At 41.4% G+C, this 21,936-nt stretch overlaps 1 protein-coding gene across 1 annotated transcript; it reads left to right on the forward strand.

The window, feature by feature from the left end:
- The first annotated feature begins 6,071 nt into the window (after window positions 1–6,071).
- On the forward strand, window positions 6,072–21,386 carry mfsd2ab (MFSD2 lysolipid transporter A, lysophospholipid b). Its single transcript, XM_029443601.1, has 14 exons — window positions 6,072–6,301; window positions 9,468–9,590; window positions 10,840–10,964; window positions 15,048–15,171; window positions 15,382–15,460; window positions 15,551–15,726; window positions 15,858–15,948; window positions 16,233–16,351; window positions 16,599–16,682; window positions 18,231–18,314; window positions 18,509–18,621; window positions 18,716–18,859; window positions 19,216–19,392; window positions 19,553–21,386. Exons 1-14 carry the CDS (start codon window positions 6,212–6,214, stop codon window positions 19,605–19,607), a joined length of 1,584 nt encoding a protein of 527 aa, XP_029299461.1. The 5' UTR covers window positions 6,072–6,211; the 3' UTR covers window positions 19,608–21,386.
- The last annotated feature ends 550 nt before the right edge of the window (window positions 21,387–21,936 follow it).

A 21,936-nucleotide genomic window follows, 5' to 3' on the forward strand; every position in this document is an offset into this window, starting at 1 on the left:
CAACACGTCTGTTCTGCGCTTAATTGAGCTGAATGTCAGAGCGCTCCTTTAAAGGAAGAGTTTGACATTCAGGAAATACAGTTTGTCACTTTAGATGAGAAGATTGATCTGAGCCTTCTTCACATGGTATCAATCGTCTCATCAAACTCTCAGCGAGTGAAAGTTGTAGTAAACTTTTGATTTGACACGCCGACGCTCTTCGTGTTATTCTATTTCAAACAAATCGAGAGACGAGTCAATGTGAAACTTCTGTCTTTCCTTAAAGTCTTCACAGAATACCCTCTGTGATTGTGTCTTAGAGTCACATGCAAATTGTCATTTCATGCATTTATTTTTTACGAGGGAAAAATAAAAAGGCAGTGAATTCAACGACTGTCATTGGTTACAGTAACAGATCTTAGTGCTCAAACCTGTAAGAGCCAGTTCCCAACTGTGGTTCTGACTTTCAACCAGACAAACTTGAAGTTGTTATTGAGTTCAGGTAAAATCAGGAAAGTCAAGTCAAAGTGTTTATTAAGTTTCCCTGTACAATAAAAACTCTTCCTTCCACTCTGAACGCCGTTTATGAGGGAAACACGAGCCGTAAAGATATAAATACGAGAAAAATAAAACACATTATGTACAATATACAAAGTCTTGCAGAATATCTGTGCAAAAGTCTAAATAAGAAGGGCGGGGTGCAGAAACTGTTGCTGGTTATACTTAATTATCAAACTGGATTGAGCGACGAATATCAACTGTTGATGTTTTCATCCTGTTTTTATCACTAAGCCGACTGCACCACATATTTGTGTTTTCCCCAGTGTGAGTTTTATCCTCTTTTCTTTCTCACAAATCTCCTGTTCTCATTCGTTCCTCTCAGAGGTCCCTGGAGCTTCTCTTGTACCTGCGACATCTCATCAAGATACTATGTGAAGACGCGCAGCACTGTTGACATGAAAAAGATCTCTCTCAGTGTGAGCTTTTCACCGTACGGGCATAGTCTTTGAGAACATCTCGGTCTTTTCTTCTCTTCCTACCCACCTTATGAACCTTGCTGTGCGGAGAACACACTTTAAAAAGACAGCGTCTCTCCGATTACAGTCTCCTGCTGTAGTGCGATGAGATCATTCTTTTGTCTGTTCTTGACCCTGAGACTGTAAGCCTTCATGATGCTTTGGATAATCTACATTTAAAGTTGCAACATTTGACTGACTTAAGATCCTTTGTATTGACCTGACGCACTGCTCCTAAGAGACACATATAGTTTATTACCATGATATCATATGATTTCCGGGAATTGATGCACAAAGCAGTGTGAATGCATCCAGCATGGCTTTACGTAAGTCTTTCTAACACAACTTACACCTGAGCTCTATTTGACCCTGAGCTGTGAGAGCAGACAGACAGGTAACATAAACACAGTGACATCATCAGTCTGGGTGAAATGTCCCCATGCCAACAAAGTCCTGATAACAGCCAGGTTCAATGTTCTGTCACTCAGAGCCACACAGACAAGAAATATGAACTTTGAAACAATCACCCCAGTTTTCTACAACATGGTGTGAAGTGCGGTGAACTTGCATTATAACACCTTCCTCTCTGTGGGTTTCATTCGCAGAAGAGGGACAAAGTTTTCCAGTCAAGAAACAGAAAGCTCTGTGGCTGAAGAGCACTGCTGCACTTTATTACCTCCGCTAATTTGTTTGTCCAAAAGATTAGGAGCCAAAGAAGAAAACATTACATTTGTGAGTGAATCCAAATCAGGGGGCCGAATACACACATTATTTTATAAGATAGGAGGACTTGGCCTGGTCAGCGCTCTTCTAGCTGTTGGAAACAACATGATATGACATCATCTTATCTACAATTGACCGTGCAAAAATAAGAGTGGTATTCCCCTAAATATGATAATATCTGTCTTAAACGATGAAGCGTGGTGGAAATGTCTTTCAAGCTTTGGCAGCAGTCGGATGAGCTGTAAACAGAAATACCAGAGGCCAAACTATCGGCCCAACAATGACCTCCCCATTGGTACGTGACTACTTGGCAGGACAGGCAGCATTCTGATGGGGATTTTATGTTTAAACCGACGGCCTCTCACGCTCTGCAGATGAGTTCACTGTCACGCTAGAAGATGAAACTTTCTTGGCGTTCTCCATGTAATGAGGAAAACGAACCCCACCCTCCCAAAGGAAGACTGCTCCTTTTGGTTACAGAAATAACAATACCTAAGTCCTGCGTCAGTTCACCGCCGACGGTGTTAAGTGTTAATTTAGCTGCAAGTAGTGTTGCATCAACACAAACTCATATGTATGAATGCGTGAGGCCGGGCGAGAGACAGGGAGCAGCTTTATGTGCAAGTCCCAACAGCTATAAAACAATTACAGAAGAATTCCGACCAAGTATCGCTTTAATGACCTGATTTGATCACAGAAATACAAGTCAAAGCTTAAAGGGATAGTTTTTGAAGTGGGGTTGTATGAGGTAGTTATCCTCAGTCCTATGGGTTTGAATGCACTGTTTTATTTGTCAGTGTTTTTGAAAATAATAATAATAATAATAATAATAATAATAATAATAATAATAATAATCAGCTTTATTTGTATAGCACCTTTCATACAAGAATTGCAGCCCAAAGTGCTTCACAGCAAAAACACAACAATTAGTAGAAGATTAGACAGAATAAGAGCATTTACAGTACAATAATCACAGTGTTGATGTAAATGAGTGTGAAATAGCATTAAAAATAGTATGAAATAAATGTTTTAAACTATCAGAGCCACATTTTGAAAGCATAATGAAACAATTGACAAATATCATCAGCTGGTTCCAACTTATTAGAGTCACAGTGGCTCGGACTGGGAACAATTGAACATCTTCTCTGAAACCCAGTTCATGGGAAAATACCTAAACTCCTGGACACAAGGCACATGACAACTCCCCCCAGTTTGCGTCTTCACGTGTGTGTGTGTGTGTGTGTGTGTGTGTGTGTGTGTGTGTGTGTGTGTGTGTGTTGCCCTCGCTCCTAAGTTTCCATCCCACCTGTAGCTATTTATACCCTGCTGCTTGATTGACGCATGCGAAGCTCGACCTATTGCACGGCCTCTGCATTCACCGCATTGCATTTCTCCCTCGGACACACGCACGTATGTGTTTGGCAACAAATACACAGACTCACGTGGCTCTACACGCACACACACACACACACACACACGTTTCACACTGAGACACGATGATGTATTAATACATCCCGTACATGTTACGGTTGTCAAAGGTGCCAATGTGTTGTCTATCAACTGTCTTTGTGATGCTTCAACAAGCGATGTTTTCCCGGATCAATGTTTGTTGATTGGTTTGTTTAATGTTTTATGTTAGTGTGACTTTAACAGCACAAAGTGCACACTCAAACACACACTCAAACACACATACACACACAAATAAAAGCTCAAGCCAAATGACTTGCGATAGCAATCGTTGTGTCCATGCAAGGTTTTCCAGTGCGACTGTGTCCCTGCTTGCACTCATTTTACAAAAGTCATAGCACCACAGGCCAAACACAAAACATTTGTTCGTCAATCTGAATATCTCTTCTAAGTTACGCCCGGGATAACACAGCAGCTCCTTTGGGGATACACACCCAAACAGTTTCTTGTACTTTTTCAGGTTGCGGAGCTAAAAGAAATGGGACAGGTAAGGTGATCCATGGGAAAGAACTTCGCTGGATTAAGGTTAGGTTAGGTATCTCAGCATGCACAGTGCAAATGGGAAGGGACTTTGGCTTCTCAGTTGAGGACAAGTCCCCCTTGGTTTAGTACAGCTTTGGGAGAAACAGCACATTCATCAGCCTTTAGCACACTGTGTGTATTTACTTACAAGAAATGAGACGCTTGTCCTCGGTCAAACACGTAAGAGCTCTGTGAAAACATGGGGACAATTACAGGGTCTCTAAGTGAGATGTGCTGGTTTAACAGTAGCACAAGTCATAACGGTAGTCATTGCAGTTATACAGAAACACATGTGTGAGGTAGCCCAAGTACTAAGGAGTCAGGACACGAGTCTGTCACACAGAATATTTCATATTTATCTAAAGTTAGCTACCATTGGCCACCATCAGCTCCTGGTCATATCACACCAACCTCCCTTCCTCCTGTGCGTAATTAGCCTTACAGACAGACAATGTTGTTATTAGCAGACAGTAATATTTCAACATGCACACTTGACAAGAGAACAGTAACTCTTTGATCCAAAGGCAACATAACACATCCTTTAAATCATCCACCTCCTCAAAGGTGTGGAGAAATTCAGACAGCGATAAGTGACATTTTAAAAGATGAACAGTCTCCGTGCACTGCTTATCTGCTTGGATGCAGTTTAAATTGTATTACTGTTTATAATACACTTTGGGCTATTTGTATTCCACAGTAATACTGCCACCTCAATTCACCAGCACAACTTCAGCCGGGCCATATTACCTTATCTAATCTGCAGCATGTTGACACACATTGATTTGTCTGTACCATTAGAGACTCACACCACGTGTACATTGGCAAGGTCAACTATCAGAAGTTTAATAATACAGTTGTGAGAGTCCTTCTTAGAGGTGTGTGTGTGTGTGTGTGTGTGTGTGTGTGTGTGTGTGTGTGTGTGTGTGTGTGTGTGTGTGTGTGTGTTTTGATGGGAGGCATCAGATTTGTGCGCTCATACCTCGTGAGGCCTGTTGAAGTGTGTGTGAAGGTGGAAAGACTGTGTGCATGCAAAGGCTAACCACAAGTAAACTTTGCAAATATCTATACGTCTCCTGCAACCCAGAGGTTCCTGGTGGACACAAAGGTGAGTATTCAAACTAGTGGAGGTGTGTGCATACTGCATATGTATACTGTTGGCATGTGTGCTCAGCCAAAATGGGAACATGTACATGCAAAACAGAAGACGCTTTGCAAATACAAGCCTGTAAGTCAGAGAGTTTGATAAACCAGCTCGCCGCATGAGAAAGCTTGTTGTTTGTTCTGCCACACATGAGGAATCTTGTGTATTGCTTCCATTTAGCAGCCAGGCTAAATGTGTGTCTGTATTTAAAAGATGTCAAAACGGTCACTTTGAACCGTCTTCATTGATGGTCAGTACAGACGAAGGTGGTCACAGCAGTATGCAGGACTTAAAGTTCAACTAGAGCATGACTGACTAGAGATAACACACACACACACACACACACACACACACACACACACACACACACACACACACAGACATGTTTATTTTCCAAAACACGCCATTTGATCTACTTTGATTGTTACATTCGGATCATCTGCAAAATATCATTGAGCAACTCATAAAATATATTTTGGGCTTATCTGTAAAACACAGTTTGGACTTTGAGCGTTATAGTTTGTATTTCTAATCGAGGCATTTAGTGTGTCACCTGTGTGCAATATTTTCCAATATATCTATCTTTACTAGGTGATAATATTAAAGTAGGGACATAATAGATGATCTAATAGATAATAGAGCTTTATTGCTGCAGGCAAATATAGGAAATGTACAGACAAATGTATTTTTGAAGATAATATTTATGAGAATATGAGAAGAAAAAAATCTTCAATAAAGATTTAATTATACAATTTGACAGTATTATCACTTTTTATTTTTTATTTAAAAGTTTGTTTATTGATATGCATTATGTAACATTTTCCCTAGAGGCAGTCATGTAGGCTATTTTGAGCGTCAGGAGCGTAAACAGTAAAGCTCAATATATACTGAGAATTTTAAAAAAAGTATTCTACTTTAAAGATTTCATTACACAATTTGACTTTGTATTATTTTGTTGTGACATTTTCGGATACTTGTCAATAACGTAAACAAACTTTGATGAAGCTCAATCCAAACAACTTTCCAGATGACATATCTTTAGCTAAAGTGGGGGTTTCTTATTTTAAGTTTTTATGACTGGTGTGATGATGAAGATAATGATGATGTGTATGAAGCATGACTGGGGCCATGGACTGAGCGCCGCCTTCAGGGGGGCGGGGTGAAGGATGGGGTGAATAAGGGTGGGCGGGGCTCTATTATTTTTTTTTTACTACCAACACCCTCTCAGTTTTCAAACAGAGTGGAGACCACGAAGATAACGTAAGGACGTGTTTCCTCAAACCTTACCGGACGACCTGTTTGATATTTCGACTTTTATTTTTCAAGTTCACTTAAAAAGAAATCAGATTTTTTTTTTGTTGCTATGGCAAAGGGAGAGGGGGGTGAACAATACACCAACGCCAGTTTATTAAATAAACCTGTCAACTCGGATGGTGTCAAGCTCGCCGGGAAGGTGAGTTAATTTATGGATTAAAAAAGGATCGTTTCCCCACGGTTTTACTATATAAATAGCCTCGTCAGGCAGCACAAGATGTTACACGAACAGGGTGTGCATGTTGAACAATTGAATGAATGGAGCACACCGGTGAAGTGACATTTCGAGGGACTTAGTCATTTACTTTAGCTATGCGCGTGTTGCTCATTGTGATATTTCTTCCCACGAGTTGCACAATATGTATCTCAAACGTGACTAATTGAATTACAAAATCAATAATATTATTGATAACAAATCAATTCAAATTCAGTCAATACATATCAACATTAGCTTCCAACCGCCAGCTGTCGCTGAATATCACGATACATTCTTCAAATCGTTTAAATCATATAAACTAAAGCTTTGGACGGTTAATTATAGTAGATTTAAGTCTTTTTTTTTTGTTCTTAGACTGTAATGAGAGAGGTTATTGGTGAACTAATTTACCCCAGCCACAGAGCTGTATATAAATCCCGAAAATGCTACTCTTCTTTCTAACTGCTGCTTTTTAAATATTAACGTTAACGTTAGCTAACGTTAAGTTAGCTAACTAGCTAGCTTGCTAAATTAGCCACATACACTGGAATTCTCATTTGCATAATCGTCTCTTTTTAATGAATTTTAAATGAGTTACCTGAATATTTGCATCGACATTTGAAATGTGTCTCTCACACAACCCGCTGTATGATGTGGTCGACTGATAATAATAATGATAATATGAGGTATCTAACTAACGTTACATCCTACATATTAGTTTATATTTGACTTAATGGCCAAGTAGGTTTGTTGTAGTGCTGCGTTCAGGGGCTTCTCTGATATAAAAGGGACTCCATCTCTAACACTTGTTGGCATATATACGTGGATATTATATCAATATAAATAAATACAAATGTTTTGGTACGTCTTTCTGTTTCAGAAATCATGTGACACAAGGCTTTGCATTGTAGTAGCAACATGTTATGTTATTTCACTAACAGAATCAGACTAGCCTAATCTGACTAGTTGTTATGAGACAGCATTAATCTATCTCGTTTCAGTGTTGACTGTCGTACAATTGTATTTACCAAACGTATCCTCAGTTAGTAAAGAAAGTGAATTAATTTGGTTTTCCGTGTGCATTTTGGGGTGCAATGTCCATATCTCCGACAGCTATAAATGCAACAGGAAGTACACACCAGTGCGACGTGTCATACACAGATGGAACAGGCACACGATCGTTTCTTAAAATCTCATCCAAAATCTGTCATTGCCAATATGAACTGTTTAGAGTTTTTTTTGTCAATGTGCAACATTGATCAAAAACGATTTTGCTACTTTTGGACTATTTAAAAACCACACATGTTTCAGGATGTGCATTAGTGATAACATATCTGTAGCCTACTGGTAACATTGATAACACAAGTTGTAGCCTTTGGAGTAGTACTAGGAGGCTATTTTTCATGTATGGTTTACAGAACACTGTTGACACCTCCTCATTAGAGATACTCTGTGTGAAGTTCTCCTCTACCGTAACTGATGTAATTAAGATGGGTTATGCAAAAAGGAGTGTTTTTTTAAGTGGATTGCTTTCAAATCGTGTAAAGAGAATGACATTAAGTCAATCCTAACACATTTCTAGGATAGCTACTAAGAGACTAGAGCGGGGCAGGCGTGCATTTGTATGCACACTGGTAGAACAGGTGTAGGATAATTATGCATTGTGAAAAAGAGTTGTACTCTCACACACTGTCGGCTAAAATATGTCCAGGTCATAGACCTTCATCAGGCATAGACAACTCTTTAGTGCCCACTTTACAGCTGTATGGTTTAGTATGAGGGGCAATGTGCTGCATTCACCACAATGGAGGGTGTAACTTAAATCACCAGGTAGTTCAACTGGTGTAATGCCAACAAGCCAGCCATTGTGTGCAGTCACTAAAGTTTGAATAATTACTTCTATGTTTTGATGGTCGGTGTTGGTTTCTCTTTTCAGTCGGAGAGCTTTTTGTCACCTAAACAAATGCTGGGTTAGGTGTATCAACAACACAGAGGCTGGTTCATTCAGCCACAGTGATGTTTTGGGCTGTGGTCTGATCTGAGATGAGAGCTGTTTTCTTCTCATGCATATCAGTGACATTTACTTGAGCAATACTGAAATGTGCCTGCAGTAAAGGTCATTTGCATAAGCTGGGGATGCTCTCTTGAAACATCTTTTTTTCCTGAGGCTATACTATTCGTCTTCCTCACCAGTGATGGCAATGTGTATAACCAGCTGAAAAGAGAACAAAACACAACATTTTGATTGGTCAGGGAAGAGGGTGTGTTTTCATCCCTTTTGTGGTTAGGAGTGGTCAGAGCACTGGTCAAACTGGTAGGCCATTAAGCCAGTTCAGGCTACTGCCAAGGTGCTGTCACCCTGGCTTTGTGTGTTTGTTTGTGTGTGTGTGTGTGTGTGTGACACCATGGTGTTGTCATTCCCTGGCAGTAATCAGCAGAGACTTGTGTTGCTATTAGTGAAGCTGTTTAGTGTCTGTTTGTTGAGGAAATTATTACATATACAGTGGAGAAGAATGAGCACTTGTTAGAAAACCAAGGGTTTCTTGTTTCCCAGTGGCTGTCCCTGACTTCTGCCAAATACTCTACATGGTGGTTAGCTCTTTGCCAGCTGAACTCTCTGCTCATAAGACTTCATTCCTTTATCAAGCACTGGAAAAAAACGTGTTGTGTTAATCAGACTAGTAAGAAATATACAACACTCAAGATTGGAGATTAAATTGTTCAGAAAATAATTGAGGAAGTTTCCTATTTATAAGCCTGGTGTGGATACAACTGTGTGCCGCTGTATTGCAGTCACCCTGTTAGGATTGAATAGCTGTATGTCGACTCTGCATAATTGTCACCCTCCTATAATTACAAGGGCTAGGCCCTGCCTAAGCCTGAAAAGGTTTGCAGGCAGCTGCAATTACTTAGCCTATAGGACATTTTCTCCAAAAGTAAGTTAATGTTGAATGAGTAATGTGTTTTAATGTGTTCGGCATTATCTTCTCAGTTGATAGACAGGTCTGCCCTGTCCTAATCTGGTTCTACTTTTAGGGTCAATGTAGTTGCAAATGTTATTAAATTAACTGTGTTTTCTTTTGGCTCTTTCCTTGTTTTTTCTCGGCAGGAGAACAAGAACAGATTGTCAGTCTGCAACAAGATATGCTATGCCATCGGCGGAGCCCCCTACCAGATCACAGGATGTGCCCTGGGATTTTTTCTGCAGATCTACCTGTTGGACGTAGCTCAGGTGAGTTGGTTGAGATTTGTTCAAAACTCTATGATCACACCTGTCCAGACATTTAGCGTCCCTTTTTATAACACAGCTTAAATATAGCCCCCCTGATTCCCTTACAAGACCACCTCACTGGGAATGGGAACATACTGTGCATGCAATAGTGTCCTTTCCATACTCTTTGCTGTCCCGCCACAGTACGTGTGGTGACATTTACAGACTTGAGTACAGGGAGTTATATGTGCTCCTTCCTATGACCTCAAATGCTCTCACTCATAAGGACACATACGGGACATTGTGACTGCCAAAGCTCAGCAACAAAGGGGCGATTATCCTGAAATGAAGAGGTGGAAAAAGTTTCTCTGTTGTTTCTATTACTGAATCCATGATGTGGCTCCACTGTATCAAAAAGGCTTACCGGGGCTTGTTCTGAAAAAAGTTGGGGAGGGGAATGATGGTAGCGCGATGAGGAGGGCTCGCTTTAATGGGCTCTGACACTAATCTGATTGTTAAGGCCAAGATAGCGTGTAAGTCGACTGCTTCCCAGGGTTTGGCTTTGTCCGGCTACCAAGATTGTTGATTAAGAGTCTATTGGGTGACACAGCATGGAGCAGATTGTACAGTCAGGAGTCGAGCATTCATCTTGCCTGGCTTCCAGTCAGGCTTGTTGCCTCTGCGCTGAATGAGCAGCAGACAGGCTGAGCTGCCAAGTGGCACCTTCACTACTTCTATCTTGCTAAGTGCTGCTTTTTGACTATTGACTTAAACACAAGATAACTAAACACTGCTCACTGTAATGTCATGTCGTAAAGTACCACTGCTGACTGCTCCATCAAGAAGCTCAACGGTTTAAATATACAACCACAGAGGCTATGTATAGTTTGTCAGCTTGGTCGTGACATTTAGTGATTCTAGTGTCGATGGTGTACGTGTACAATGCCTGGTGTAATCTACTTTTAGGCTAGCTAAGGGATCGAATGTGTACCCAGGGATCGTTAAAAAGTTTTGAAAGGTATTACATTTATTCATCTAAAAATAAGGCCTAATTGGTATTACAATGTATTAAATCAATCTTTCAAAAGTATTAGAAATGCTAAGACATGGTTTGTAGGATCTTATTCATCTTTTCTTGCAATTAAAAAAATCTCAAAATAATTAATAACATCTGTTTTACATCTGTCTGCTAGCTAGTGACGAAACAAGGAAGTGTTTTATGTTACCGTTTTTACAGTTGCACTAATCTTTGGGTCTACTCCTTTGGCAGCTGGATCCCTTCTATGCCTCCATTATCTTGTTTGTGGGCCGAGCATGGGACGCCGTAACGGACCCCACAGTGGGCTTCCTGGTCTCCCGAAGCCCATGGACGCGCATCGGACGCATGCTGCCCTGGTAGGTCTACATTTACATGTTCGAGCTTTTAAGTAGATCTGGGTAATTTTCTCTTCTTCCTCTTCCTCCTCCTCCTCCAGCTGTAATGTTTGAGTCTCTGCCAAACCAGTTCCATTACCTTGTTGATTCCCAGTTATGTGTCATTGAAGCACTTATTCGAAAATGCCTAATGGGAGGCTGCTGTGAGCCTCGCTGAGTCAGAGCTGTCAGTGGTAGTTTTCCAACCATACATTGTACATGTGTCAGTGTTTTGGGGAGGGGCTTTGTGATCTAGACTGTTTGAATTACCAGCGTCCTCTCCAAGGAGGGGTTACGATGGGTCAGGCTGCTGCAATTATTTACTTCCTCATTGCCCACACATTCAACTGTATCCATTCAAACTCCCCCGCACACAGGCTATACAATAATATACACACACACACAGATGTACAACTGCTGCGCTGCACTCAGGCTATAAGTAAGTCTATTGAAAAATGCTTTTAGTTGAACCTTTTTAAGCTGGACTACTAGAGACAAAATGCAAAAGCTGAGTCTTTCTGTTTTTTTTCTTTTTTTTTTAACCAAACAAACATAGGGTTCCTGCAGGCGCTAGTCTTTCACATTTCCCACAGCACGGCCTTTGGCATGACATTGACAAATATAACTTCTGCCTGCTACAGAGTCTGACACCTGCGGCCAGCACACAACTTTCTAGAAGGAATTCCTCTGAACTGTTTGTTTATTTGATATTTTGAAAGTACTCTCATTGACTGAGTTATTTTTTTAATTAGACATTTTAAAAAATGACACCTAGTATTCCTTGGTTTCCTTTCCTTCCAGTACACTTTGACCTATTCCTGTGAAATCCCCTTGTGAAGATCAACATTAATGTTAAAATGTTGCCTTGCATCTCCGTGTGGCAGCCAGGCTTTTGGGGGGTGGGAGGCCTGTGGGGCTTCATGTCACAGAAAAGGTTACTGACCCTTTTTCAGCATCTACCTCTCAATCTCCGAGCAGCCTTCGTGGGTTTGTCTCATGAGTTTTCTGTGTGTTCGTGAATATTGTACATATGTTAAACTGCGGTCCCTGCATTGTCAAAACCTGCTCACACTCCTGAAACTCTTGGCCCATGTTTTAGTGGTACAACTCTGTTATGTAAGAGAAGTATGGTGCCAGGTGTCAGTGGTAGCTGCTGGTTACAGAAGTGGCTACCAGTCTTCTATCAACACAGAAGAAATGTCAGAGCGGCTGTCCCTTTAGTATTTTGGAACATGCAGTACCGGTGATCCAGGGTAAGGGTGACACTTTGACAAGGCACGGTCTTAATGAGCACTGCAGGGAGACGAGTGTTAAATTAGCATATTAACTCCCTTTACAGCCTGATTTTAAAAAACAAAAAACAAAAAAAAACCTCCCTCGTTGATGATGATGATGATGTGTTTATCTTGTGTAAGGAGAGCACAGTTGGGAGATGACGCCAGTCATGATGAACGTCTCATGAGGCGACCTCCTCAGTTTCCTGTGTTAATGTTCTCTTGAGTGTGCCTGCATTAAGAAAACACCTGCATAATTAATTTAGAATGCAAAGGAATGATCATCCTGTTGCTGGTTCGCAGTTCCACAGGAGTTTCTCCCAGATTCCTCTTTGGTGATGAAATCAAGATATGGCAGATATGGGACATGTATTGAAATAGCTTCTTGATCACCCCTCTGAAAACTACAGTGCTATAAGGGCTTTTCAAATGATTTGTAAAAGCTATTAATGTCCACATAGTTGTCACTGTGAACATATAGATGTGCATCTCGAATCACTTTAATAAAAAATAAAAACATTTCAATTCATGTTAATAAATAAAATTCAGTTGAATTAAGTGTAATTTAACTTGTGTGTGTGGGAGGGAGGGGTAAGGTCAGGATATTATTGTCATGTTCAGCTAACATCAAGATGCTGATTTCTCAATCTCATAAGTGGGTCATGCTTGTGCGAAGCGAGCTGCATCTCATCCATTTGTTGTCAGAGATGGGGCATGGTTGGGTGGGTGGGGGTGGTATTGTAGGTGGAAGAAAGGATGGAGGAATGATTGACCTGACCATGATGTGGTCGAACGTGGCGGTCGTAAAGATGTGAGGAGATGGGTGCGGTGCCTGAGATCAGCGCAGAAACGCAGCCAAAGCTGCTCAATCTTAAAAGCTGCGTGTGCTGAAAGTGGGGGAGGGTGGGGGAGGGTGGACGAGTCAGGCTAGCTGCTCATTGGGCCAGCCCACAACACACCACATACGTCAGCCTATGAGGTGTCGGCTTTCAGCTTTGAGGGTCCCGGTAGGAATTTTAAAGATTGGCTGAGGAATTCAGGAGTTTATTGCAGTTCAAATTGTGGAGGAGTACTAGAATGAGTCGCACTGTTGCTGCAGAGCTGCTACAGTAGTCACAAGTGACAGTCTGCAGGTTTCCTGCTGTTACCTAAACATGCATTTCTATTCATTTCTTCAGACATTGGCTGTTGAGTATCCAGAGTTTGTATACTTTACCAAATACTGACTACTTGTCTTGCCTAATATGAATTAAGTAAAGTCTGCAGAAGGTTAGGAAGTGGATGTTTTACTTAACCGTTTATTTAAGGATTACATTTGACATAAAGCAGCAAATAAAACCTGAAGTCAAATTCTGAAAACCAGAATATTGGCTTGATTTTCATCTTCTATTACAGCTATTCAGTCCCCTGCCCAGCCCAATGAGGGCTGCCACAACATTGCATTATTGTTTTCACAGTTAACTAGGCACCAAACTAAAAGCTGTCACCTGCTAAGTTGACTTCCCCGGGTCACTTGTTTCAGAGGACATTTGAAGATGTTTTCAGAACACTTATATGTACTGTGTCAATGTACTTCTGCAAGTGTTGGCATAGCCTTGCAAACTCTTTTCAGAACGGCATACACTGAAAAAAAGAAGCTAGATTCAATCTTTATGTTTTTAATACCACTTCTTGTTGATCAATGTTGCCGGAATGAAGCTAAGAAATTCAAGTAAAGGCGTTTTCACTTTCACCATGCCAAATCTGGTCTTTGTTTGTGTCGTATAGCACAGAGGAAATAGACTCTGGATAAAATATCTGCTGTAACTTGCACACCACTCCCACAGTGACTTCACACGAGTGTACAGTTAATCACATTACAGGCTCGACAGAGTCTGCTGAATGCCGCACCTCATGACATTACTCTCTTTTAAAGACGTGTACTGTTTATCAAAGTTTGGCTTTCAGTTGATTGAAGTGGTGAGTCTTTTAGTGCTGTTCAGTCGTGGAGCACTTTGATCGGATATTAGTCAGTGACATGACGAGACGTAACATCGTTTGTATTTATATTACGGCATGCTGTTTCTTTTAATCAGTAGTGACACATCCTGATAAGGAATCACCTGATTTCCCAAAGAGGATAAACTGGTAAGCAGGATGCCCGGGTTGCTCTCTGCTCCACAACACAGACTCCTTTTCCCAGTCAGAGGTGTGGCTTCGCTCCCTAACTCGTATGTGATTGGAGAGATTCGATCTGACCATAGGAAGTTTCCTAGGGGGAAGGAAGTGACTAAACCATTTCCTAGTAAAGTGACATCATGCACATTGATAGGATGTTGGACATGTGAGGAGGAGGAGGAGGAGGAGTTAAGGATGACACTGATGTGTTTTACAGAAATACAATGACTCGTTCTTATATAAAGACTTTTCACATGCATAAAGTAGAATCGCCTCGTTGAACTGAAGATGTTCAGTTCATTTGCAGATGAGAAGACACGAGCACATTTGGGTTTTGTTATATACTCGCTTAGTCCTCCGTTTCAGCCACACGCACGAGTAAACGCTGTCTCTTAATGATAATCAGCGTGAAACACCAAACGGTGCTGTGGGAAAATTTGGCAACGCATTGAATGAAAGCCACGCTTCAATGGTTACACTTTGTTACATAGTGTGTGTGTGTGTGTCCCCTTTTCATAACAGCTGATAATTGTTTACAGAGCGAGAGGGCTTCACTCTCGAGTAGGATCACGTTTTCATCCACTGATGTTGTTGTTTTTGTCTCTCCCCAACCCTCCTTTCCGCCCATCTGAAGGATCCTGCTCTCGACCCCTCTGGCTGTACTTTCCTATTTCCTCATTTGGTACGTTCCGCCCTTTGAGAACGGAAAAGTCATCTGGTACCTCGTGTTCTACTGCATCTTCCAGTCCCTGCAAACTGTGAGTGCTGCACACGCACACACTCCCAGTGGCTACTCTGTTGTCCCGTATGTTATGTTAAGATGAGTCTAAGAGTTGTATAAATCTTCTCCTCAAACTTTTCACCAGCATGTTGGACAATAATACTTTAACTTGTCTTTACTTCCCTGCATGATTAAAAAAGGGAAGTTGCATTAATTATTCTCACCTCGTTACTCTTTTTCAAATCAGTGCTTCCATGTGCCGTACTCTGCCCTCACCATGTTCATCAGCTCCGAGCAGAAAGAAAGAGACTCGGCCACCGCATACAGTGAGTATCACAGTCGGGGTGTGAAAACATAATTTGTCTAGTGACACACCTCCTCAATGACTAAACAACTCCCATGTTTTCACTAATCAGGGATGACGGTGGAGGTTCTGGGCACGGTTCTTGGTACAGCTATCCAGGGGCAGATTGTTGGTATGGCGAACGCTCCCTGCCTCCCAGGACCCGGCGACATCGTGGCCAATCTGAGCAACTCCTCTCTGTCTGCGGCGCTCAATGACTCGGCGCCCGTCATTTCCCTCGATCACACGGTAAACAAACTTAGCTGTTAGTCATGTGCTTGACAGTAAAGGTCAATAACTGCTTTTCTGCTCCAATAACCAGAAGAATTCAGGTCAGATTTAGCCCACAAATAGTAACTGTCGTCCTCCCTTCCTCACAGAAAAAGGCCTACATGATTTCTTCGGGTATCATAAGCATCATCTATGTCCTCTGCGCCATCGTCCTCTTCTTCGGTGTAAAGGAGCAAAAAGGTGAGGCAATAATCTGTCAAACCGGCTCCGTCCTTCAATTTGGATACTTTTCTTTTACTTGAGTGAGCCGGAGTTCATGGCTTTCGGTGGCTAGTAAACACCCAGGGGTTCAACCTAATGTTCTGGCTCTGGTCCAATGGGGATGCACAGTTTCTGTTTGCTGTGGTATGACTGTGGCCTGACAGGATGTGTGAAGAACCATGGCAGTAGGAATACAAGAGTTAAACATGTATTCACGTGGATGTCATTTTGCATCTTTGCTCATTCTTTTCCCTTTTTACCAGATTCTTGTCGCCCCCGGTCGGAGCCCATGGGTTTCTTCCAGGGGATTAGGCTGGTGCTGGGACATGGACCGTACGTCAAACTGGTCATGGTCTTCCTCTTTACATCGCTCGCTTTCATGGTGCGTATAAAGACACACACAGAATTTTACTGTGAGCTTAGTACACGTGTGTGTGTATACAGTATGTCAATCTGTTTGTTACTGAGTCCAACTGGCTCTTCTTTTGTTAAACGTTGAGAGTCTCACGCTGGTTTGTGCTCCAGGACAGAGTTTATGTGGCGCCTGCCAGGTTGGCTGAGGTGTGCGTGTGTATTTGTGTGGTTTTCTTTTGGCAGCAGAATTTGACTCTCTGTGCTTCGTCCCGCAGCTCCTGGAGGGAAACTTTGCCCTGTTCTGCAGCTCCACACTGGGCTTCAGGAACGACTTCCAGAATATACTGCTGGTCATCATGGTGAGTACAAACACACAGGTGGCATTTTCAGAAACTCGGACAGATAAGCGCACTGTTCCCATAGCAATGACCGCATTTGCCTCACAATATGAAGCCTGGAGCAGACCATTTGTGTGGGATAAGTTAAGCCATTAGCTTCAGAGTGCAGACAAAAGCTTTCCTCCCCTGGGCAAACGCATAAATTGTCTTGAGTTACAAGGCTGTTCTGTACTTGGTTAGAGAACAGTGTCTCCTGGCTGGCCATTTCCATGATAAGTGTCCATTCTGAATGCCATCCCATTCCCACAGACGGTACAGGAGCCATGTTTGGTTATCCTCTCGGGTATCTCTCTTGAAAGGTTCCTCATATCAAAGAATCACCTCAGATCCTGACAGATATTAAAGCCTATTAATCCAAAGATGTGACGTGAGTTGCACAACTGTAGTGTGTGTTAGTGAGGTTGAAAAGATTACATGCTTTGATCCTGTACTTCATGGGAAGGATTATGGAGGCAAGGCAGTGACTTTTTCTTTTTTTTTAAGGTCAATTATTTAGTGAAATTACTTTTTAGAGGCTTCAACAGTGACAGCACCGACTGCCATAATCCTCACCGACTGATCCTGATCCTCACCCTCAGTGATTAGATGTGCTCAGATCTTATTAGATGAGTTAAACAAATCAGACTAACGGGCATTATATAAGGTCTTATGATTCAGACTGGTTGTCAGTTGCTGGACTGACACGGTGACGCTCAACTGTAATGACACATTGTGTGAGAGCAATGGGGAGTCCAATAATGCAGCAACATTTTGTCAGCGTGAGGCACGTTGCAGAAAGCATGGTACAGTGTTCTCCAGCACAAATTAACTATTGTGCAAGGGCTGGACAGTGTTTGTGTTAGAGGAGTAGCCGTGTTACTCACTTTCACTTGGCAGGAAGACACTGAGGTCGGTTGAGCTTCTTGAGGTCTGCTAAGAAGATAAAACCATATTTACTGATCATTGTCTTTGATTTGTGACGAAGAAGGCTGAGGAGGCTCATAAGGGAGAGGTTGGAGTCTGTGCAAGGACTCTGTTCAAATGCACACATGCGAATGGGAAGGAAATGAAATACTAAAACCACATAAGTGTGCGGTTTCTCTCTGCTTAGAGTTTAACCTGTAACATAAAAGGTTGCACCACTGTTTGTTATCTTTACACGGGGGGCCAAAGTGATCTAAGCGAGCCCCCTGTAGAGTCATAGGCTCACCCCCGTGGAATGTTGCGTCACATTGAGCTCAAATGTGTTTTGGGAAGAGCCGTAGAAACCATATCGTCTTCCACCTTCACTGTTGTGTTTGGCAGGTATGAGATGCCTCTGCCTCATACCTGTCATTTTGAAACCAAAACGGAAGTGTGAGCATTTTGGGAATGCCTCTAATGTCACGTTTCCTTTTTTTACTATTGCGTTTTGTAGCTCAGAGGTTTTTTCATGTTATTAACCTGTATTAATGAGCCTTGTGTGGAATTTACTACCATGTGTCAAAACCAAAACGGCTGGTTAACCAAACTTTGAATGTTTTCCCTCAGCTCTCCGCTACTCTGGCCATTCCCTTCTGGCAGTGGTTCCTGACTCGCTTTGGAAAGAAGACGGCGGTTTGCGCTGGCTCCTTGGTAGGTCCCACACTCGCGTCCAAACACCACTTAGTCGAGTGAAGCTTGTGAGATCGACAGGAATTAGGTGATATTAGAGGAGTTGTAGGAAAACCGCTCTGGTGCCATTAACAGATTTGTTTTGGAAAGTAAATCTCTGCATGGCAGCTAAACTCGTGTGCTTTAATGGGCTAATGTGTTTCTGTTCTTTCCAGTCTGTGGTTCCCTTCATGATCCTGGTGGTGTGTATGAAGAGTAACCTGATCGTCACCTACGTTGTCTCCTTTGCTGCCGGGGTCGGTGTGGCTGCAGCCTTCCTGCTGCCCTGGTAAGTCCTTTACTGACTCATTCATGTTTTCTTATAGGGAATACTAATATACAGTATGAAGCTAAATGTGACTTTACATTTTGATATTTCTCAGGTCTATGCTGCCTGATGTTGTAGATGATTTCCAAGTGCAGAACCCTGAATCCACCGGCCACGAAGCTATCTTCTATTCCTTCTACGTCTTCTTCACCAAGTTCGCCTCTGGAGTCTCCCTCGGCATCTCCACCCTCAGTTTAGAGTAAGTATTTATACACACACACACACACTCTACTATATCGTAAGTCATTCAAAACATTTTTGTAGGTGTTTCATTAGGTTTTTCACAATTCACTGGGACACAATAAAAAGAAAAGTAAGACTAAGCCAAATTTCCTAGCACCCAAATCCCACATCAAAGCAAGAAATTCCTTTTGCTTTCATTAGATAAGTACAGTAAGGCTGTAGTGCATGCACCACATGACGGACTTTACATCAGTGTTGGGCTTAGATCAGAAATGTAACGTCTTGGCTTAACTGAAAAACAATGGATTATCATAGTAGACATTAATACTCCATGTGAAGTTCTTCTTTTTAGTTATGTTTCTTCTTTTTCAGTTTTGCAGGCTACATTAGTAGAGGCTGCTCTCAACCTGCGGAAGTGGATATAACCTTGAAAGTGCTGGTCTCAGCCGCCCCCATCACTCTCATCATAATCGGCCTGGCCATATTGTACTCGTATCCAATCACTGAGGAGAGGAGGCAAGGCAACCGCAAACTGCTACAGGAACAGAGGTGTGTGTGTGTGTGTGTGTGTGTGTGTGTGTGTGTGTGTGTGTGTGTGTGTGTGTGTGTGTGTGTGTGTGTGTGTGTGTGTGTGTGTGTGTGTGTGTGTGTGTGTGTGTGTGTGTGTGTGTGTGATCTCAAACTAAAGACACTTTTTATTTTCTTGCAGGGACAACGAAGCAGATTCAGAAACGGAATCGACAGAACTTACCAACATGATCTAGCACTTTAGTAGAGACCCACGGACCAATCGGGTGATCAACTGGCATTTTGCACTGGGCGGGACCAATTTACCTGGGCCTGTCGGATTAGACATACACTGCCTTGTCCAATCACACTTCTGCTGTTAATTGATTCAAAACGTGTCATCGCTTCAGCCACGCTGAGGCCCAAAACATCATACCCTCCCTCTGCATTTGTGACAAATGTTCCAGCATGAACGTCACTCTCCTCTTTTGTTCAGTGAGACCTCAAAAGCCTTACTTTTTGTATAATATACTACTTTTGAGTACTGCGGGAAAAACTTTTGTTTGTTTTTTTTTTAAATATAAAAACAAAAAGGTTGGTCGCACAAAAAGCATGAAATGTGACGGGAACACGTTTTGTCGGTGCTACTCGCTTGGAGCTGATCAGTTTCCATCCTTAACACATCGAGCATTAATGACCTTGAACACTGCGCTAAAAACAACCTTATAGTTCTGAGATGTGAACATCGTGAGAAACTTGAACAAACTGTGATAACGCCTTAATATCAGAACTATTGAGTTGGTGTTTTGAACGTGTTTAAATGTGTTTTTGTAATTTTATAATTAATCATGATAGTTTACTGAAACCGTCCCAACTGTTTCCATCTTATTCCCATCCCACTTGCTTTTTATTTTATTTAAAGAAGCGTCATAATGTGATGTTAAGCGGCCGGACAATAACAGCTTTGAGCTTGTTGTTCCCCACCATAGTACTGAAACCACTACATTAGTAAAAGCTGGTAGTTTGCAATGACATTACTTGCATTATCGTATTTATAGGACCGCTACTGAAGATGGGGAAAAGCTTTAATTTCCTTAATACTGAGCAAAACGGTGACTAGAGCCGGTCCTGATTTAGTTATATCATTATTTAAATATTTATATAGGTTTTGATTTTACCGTATTTTGAATTCATGTGTGCTGAAAAGTGGAGCTTCTTGCAGTATTTACATATATTTAAGGCCTCTGAGGTTCTAACTGCATTAGAAAAATGAGGTTAAATGGGGTGCGAGTCAAATTTTACAATATTCACACGCCTTTTAATGCATGTGGCCTTTGCTACTAGCTTTGCTTCATATGCATTCAAAAAGGGAAGCACATAATTGTGAAAAGAAAAAGAAGATGGGGAAGTAAACTTGCTTGTCTTTTTTTTTTTTTTTTATGTTTTTCTTTTGTATACATGTGTGTTTATTGAAAGAACACCCATGATGCTTTGTGATCATCTCAATCCCTGTGAAAGTCTGGATTGACATATTTCGTATCCATTGATATGGAAAATGTGTACATAGTGTCATATGTTATACATACGGTTACATCTTCGACGAGTTGTTTCTGACAACTGGGTTAAATAATTGTTCATGTTTAATTAACTTTATGCTTTTTTGTGTGTTTCTCATTTTTATAGAGGTTCCTTGTATCTCTAGAGGATACTGTACATGCCAACACGGTGCCATTCTCACCCACTAACTGTCTAAATTGTCCACTGTAATCTGTCTTGTCAGTGTTTTCCTCTATGGACCTGTCAGTAGACTTCCCTCATGACTCTTGAGGCTGTAGCCAAATGTGTGAGCTTTAATCCAACAGGAAGACACAGAAGCCTTGTGTACATGCCTTGTGTGCAAATGTAAATATCGTATGTAAATCTGTAAATATATTTGTGGCTGTGAAATTAACTGTACACTGTTCGCTAGTTATTTAAGAAACAATTGTTGAGATTGAAAAAAAGATGCTGTTAATAAATACTAATTGATAAGTGTACTGTGAGCGTGTATACATCTCTTTACTTGAAACAAACTATGAACATACATGAGGATAATGTTTTTAATGTCTGTACACACTAAACATTGCAGATGCATCATGTGGATAATTAGCCATAACCCAAAGCCTAATAAAGAGATGATATCATTCTTCTGATATTTTATTAGGAACTTAAATACACGATCTTAAAAAGATATGGAGCAGCAACAATAATACATTTTAAAATGGCTGTTTCAAAATCATCATAAAAGGCAAAGAGACCCACAAATGGGGCCAACAGCTTGGAGAACTGTGTAGAAAAAAGGACTAATTTATGTCTGTACATTTATCAATAAAACCCAGCATGATCTGGAGAAATTATTAGCTAATTATTTGGATTACAGTTTACAAAGGTTGCACTTTCAGTAGAACTTGACAGTAGCTCCTGTGCCACACATTGTAAGCTACTGCCATCTAGTGTCTGGGTTTCGTCCCAATTTTATAAAATATTGGCTAAGTTACAGTAAATGTGTGGCAAATCAAACTATTACCTATTAATTTTGTTCCTGTA

The sequence above is a fragment of the Cottoperca gobio genome, chromosome 11 (assembly GCF_900634415.1).
Source record: "Cottoperca gobio chromosome 11, fCotGob3.1, whole genome shotgun sequence".
Taxonomy (NCBI): domain Eukaryota; kingdom Metazoa; phylum Chordata; class Actinopteri; order Perciformes; family Bovichtidae; genus Cottoperca; species Cottoperca gobio.

Bases quoted from the DNA above. Each gene is read 5' to 3' on its own strand.
- mfsd2ab (XM_029443601.1), top strand. From the start codon at position 6,212: ATGGCAAAGGGAGAGGGGGGTGAACAATACACCAACGCCAGTTTATTA. The intron at 15,949-16,232 runs GTGAGGCAATAA...CCTTTTTACCAG, and splicing joins CGGTGTAAAGGAGCAAAAAG to ATTCTTGTCGCCCCCGGTCG. The intron at 19,393-19,552 runs GTGTGTGTGTGT...ATTTTCTTGCAG, and splicing joins AAACTGCTACAGGAACAGAG to GGACAACGAAGCAGATTCAG.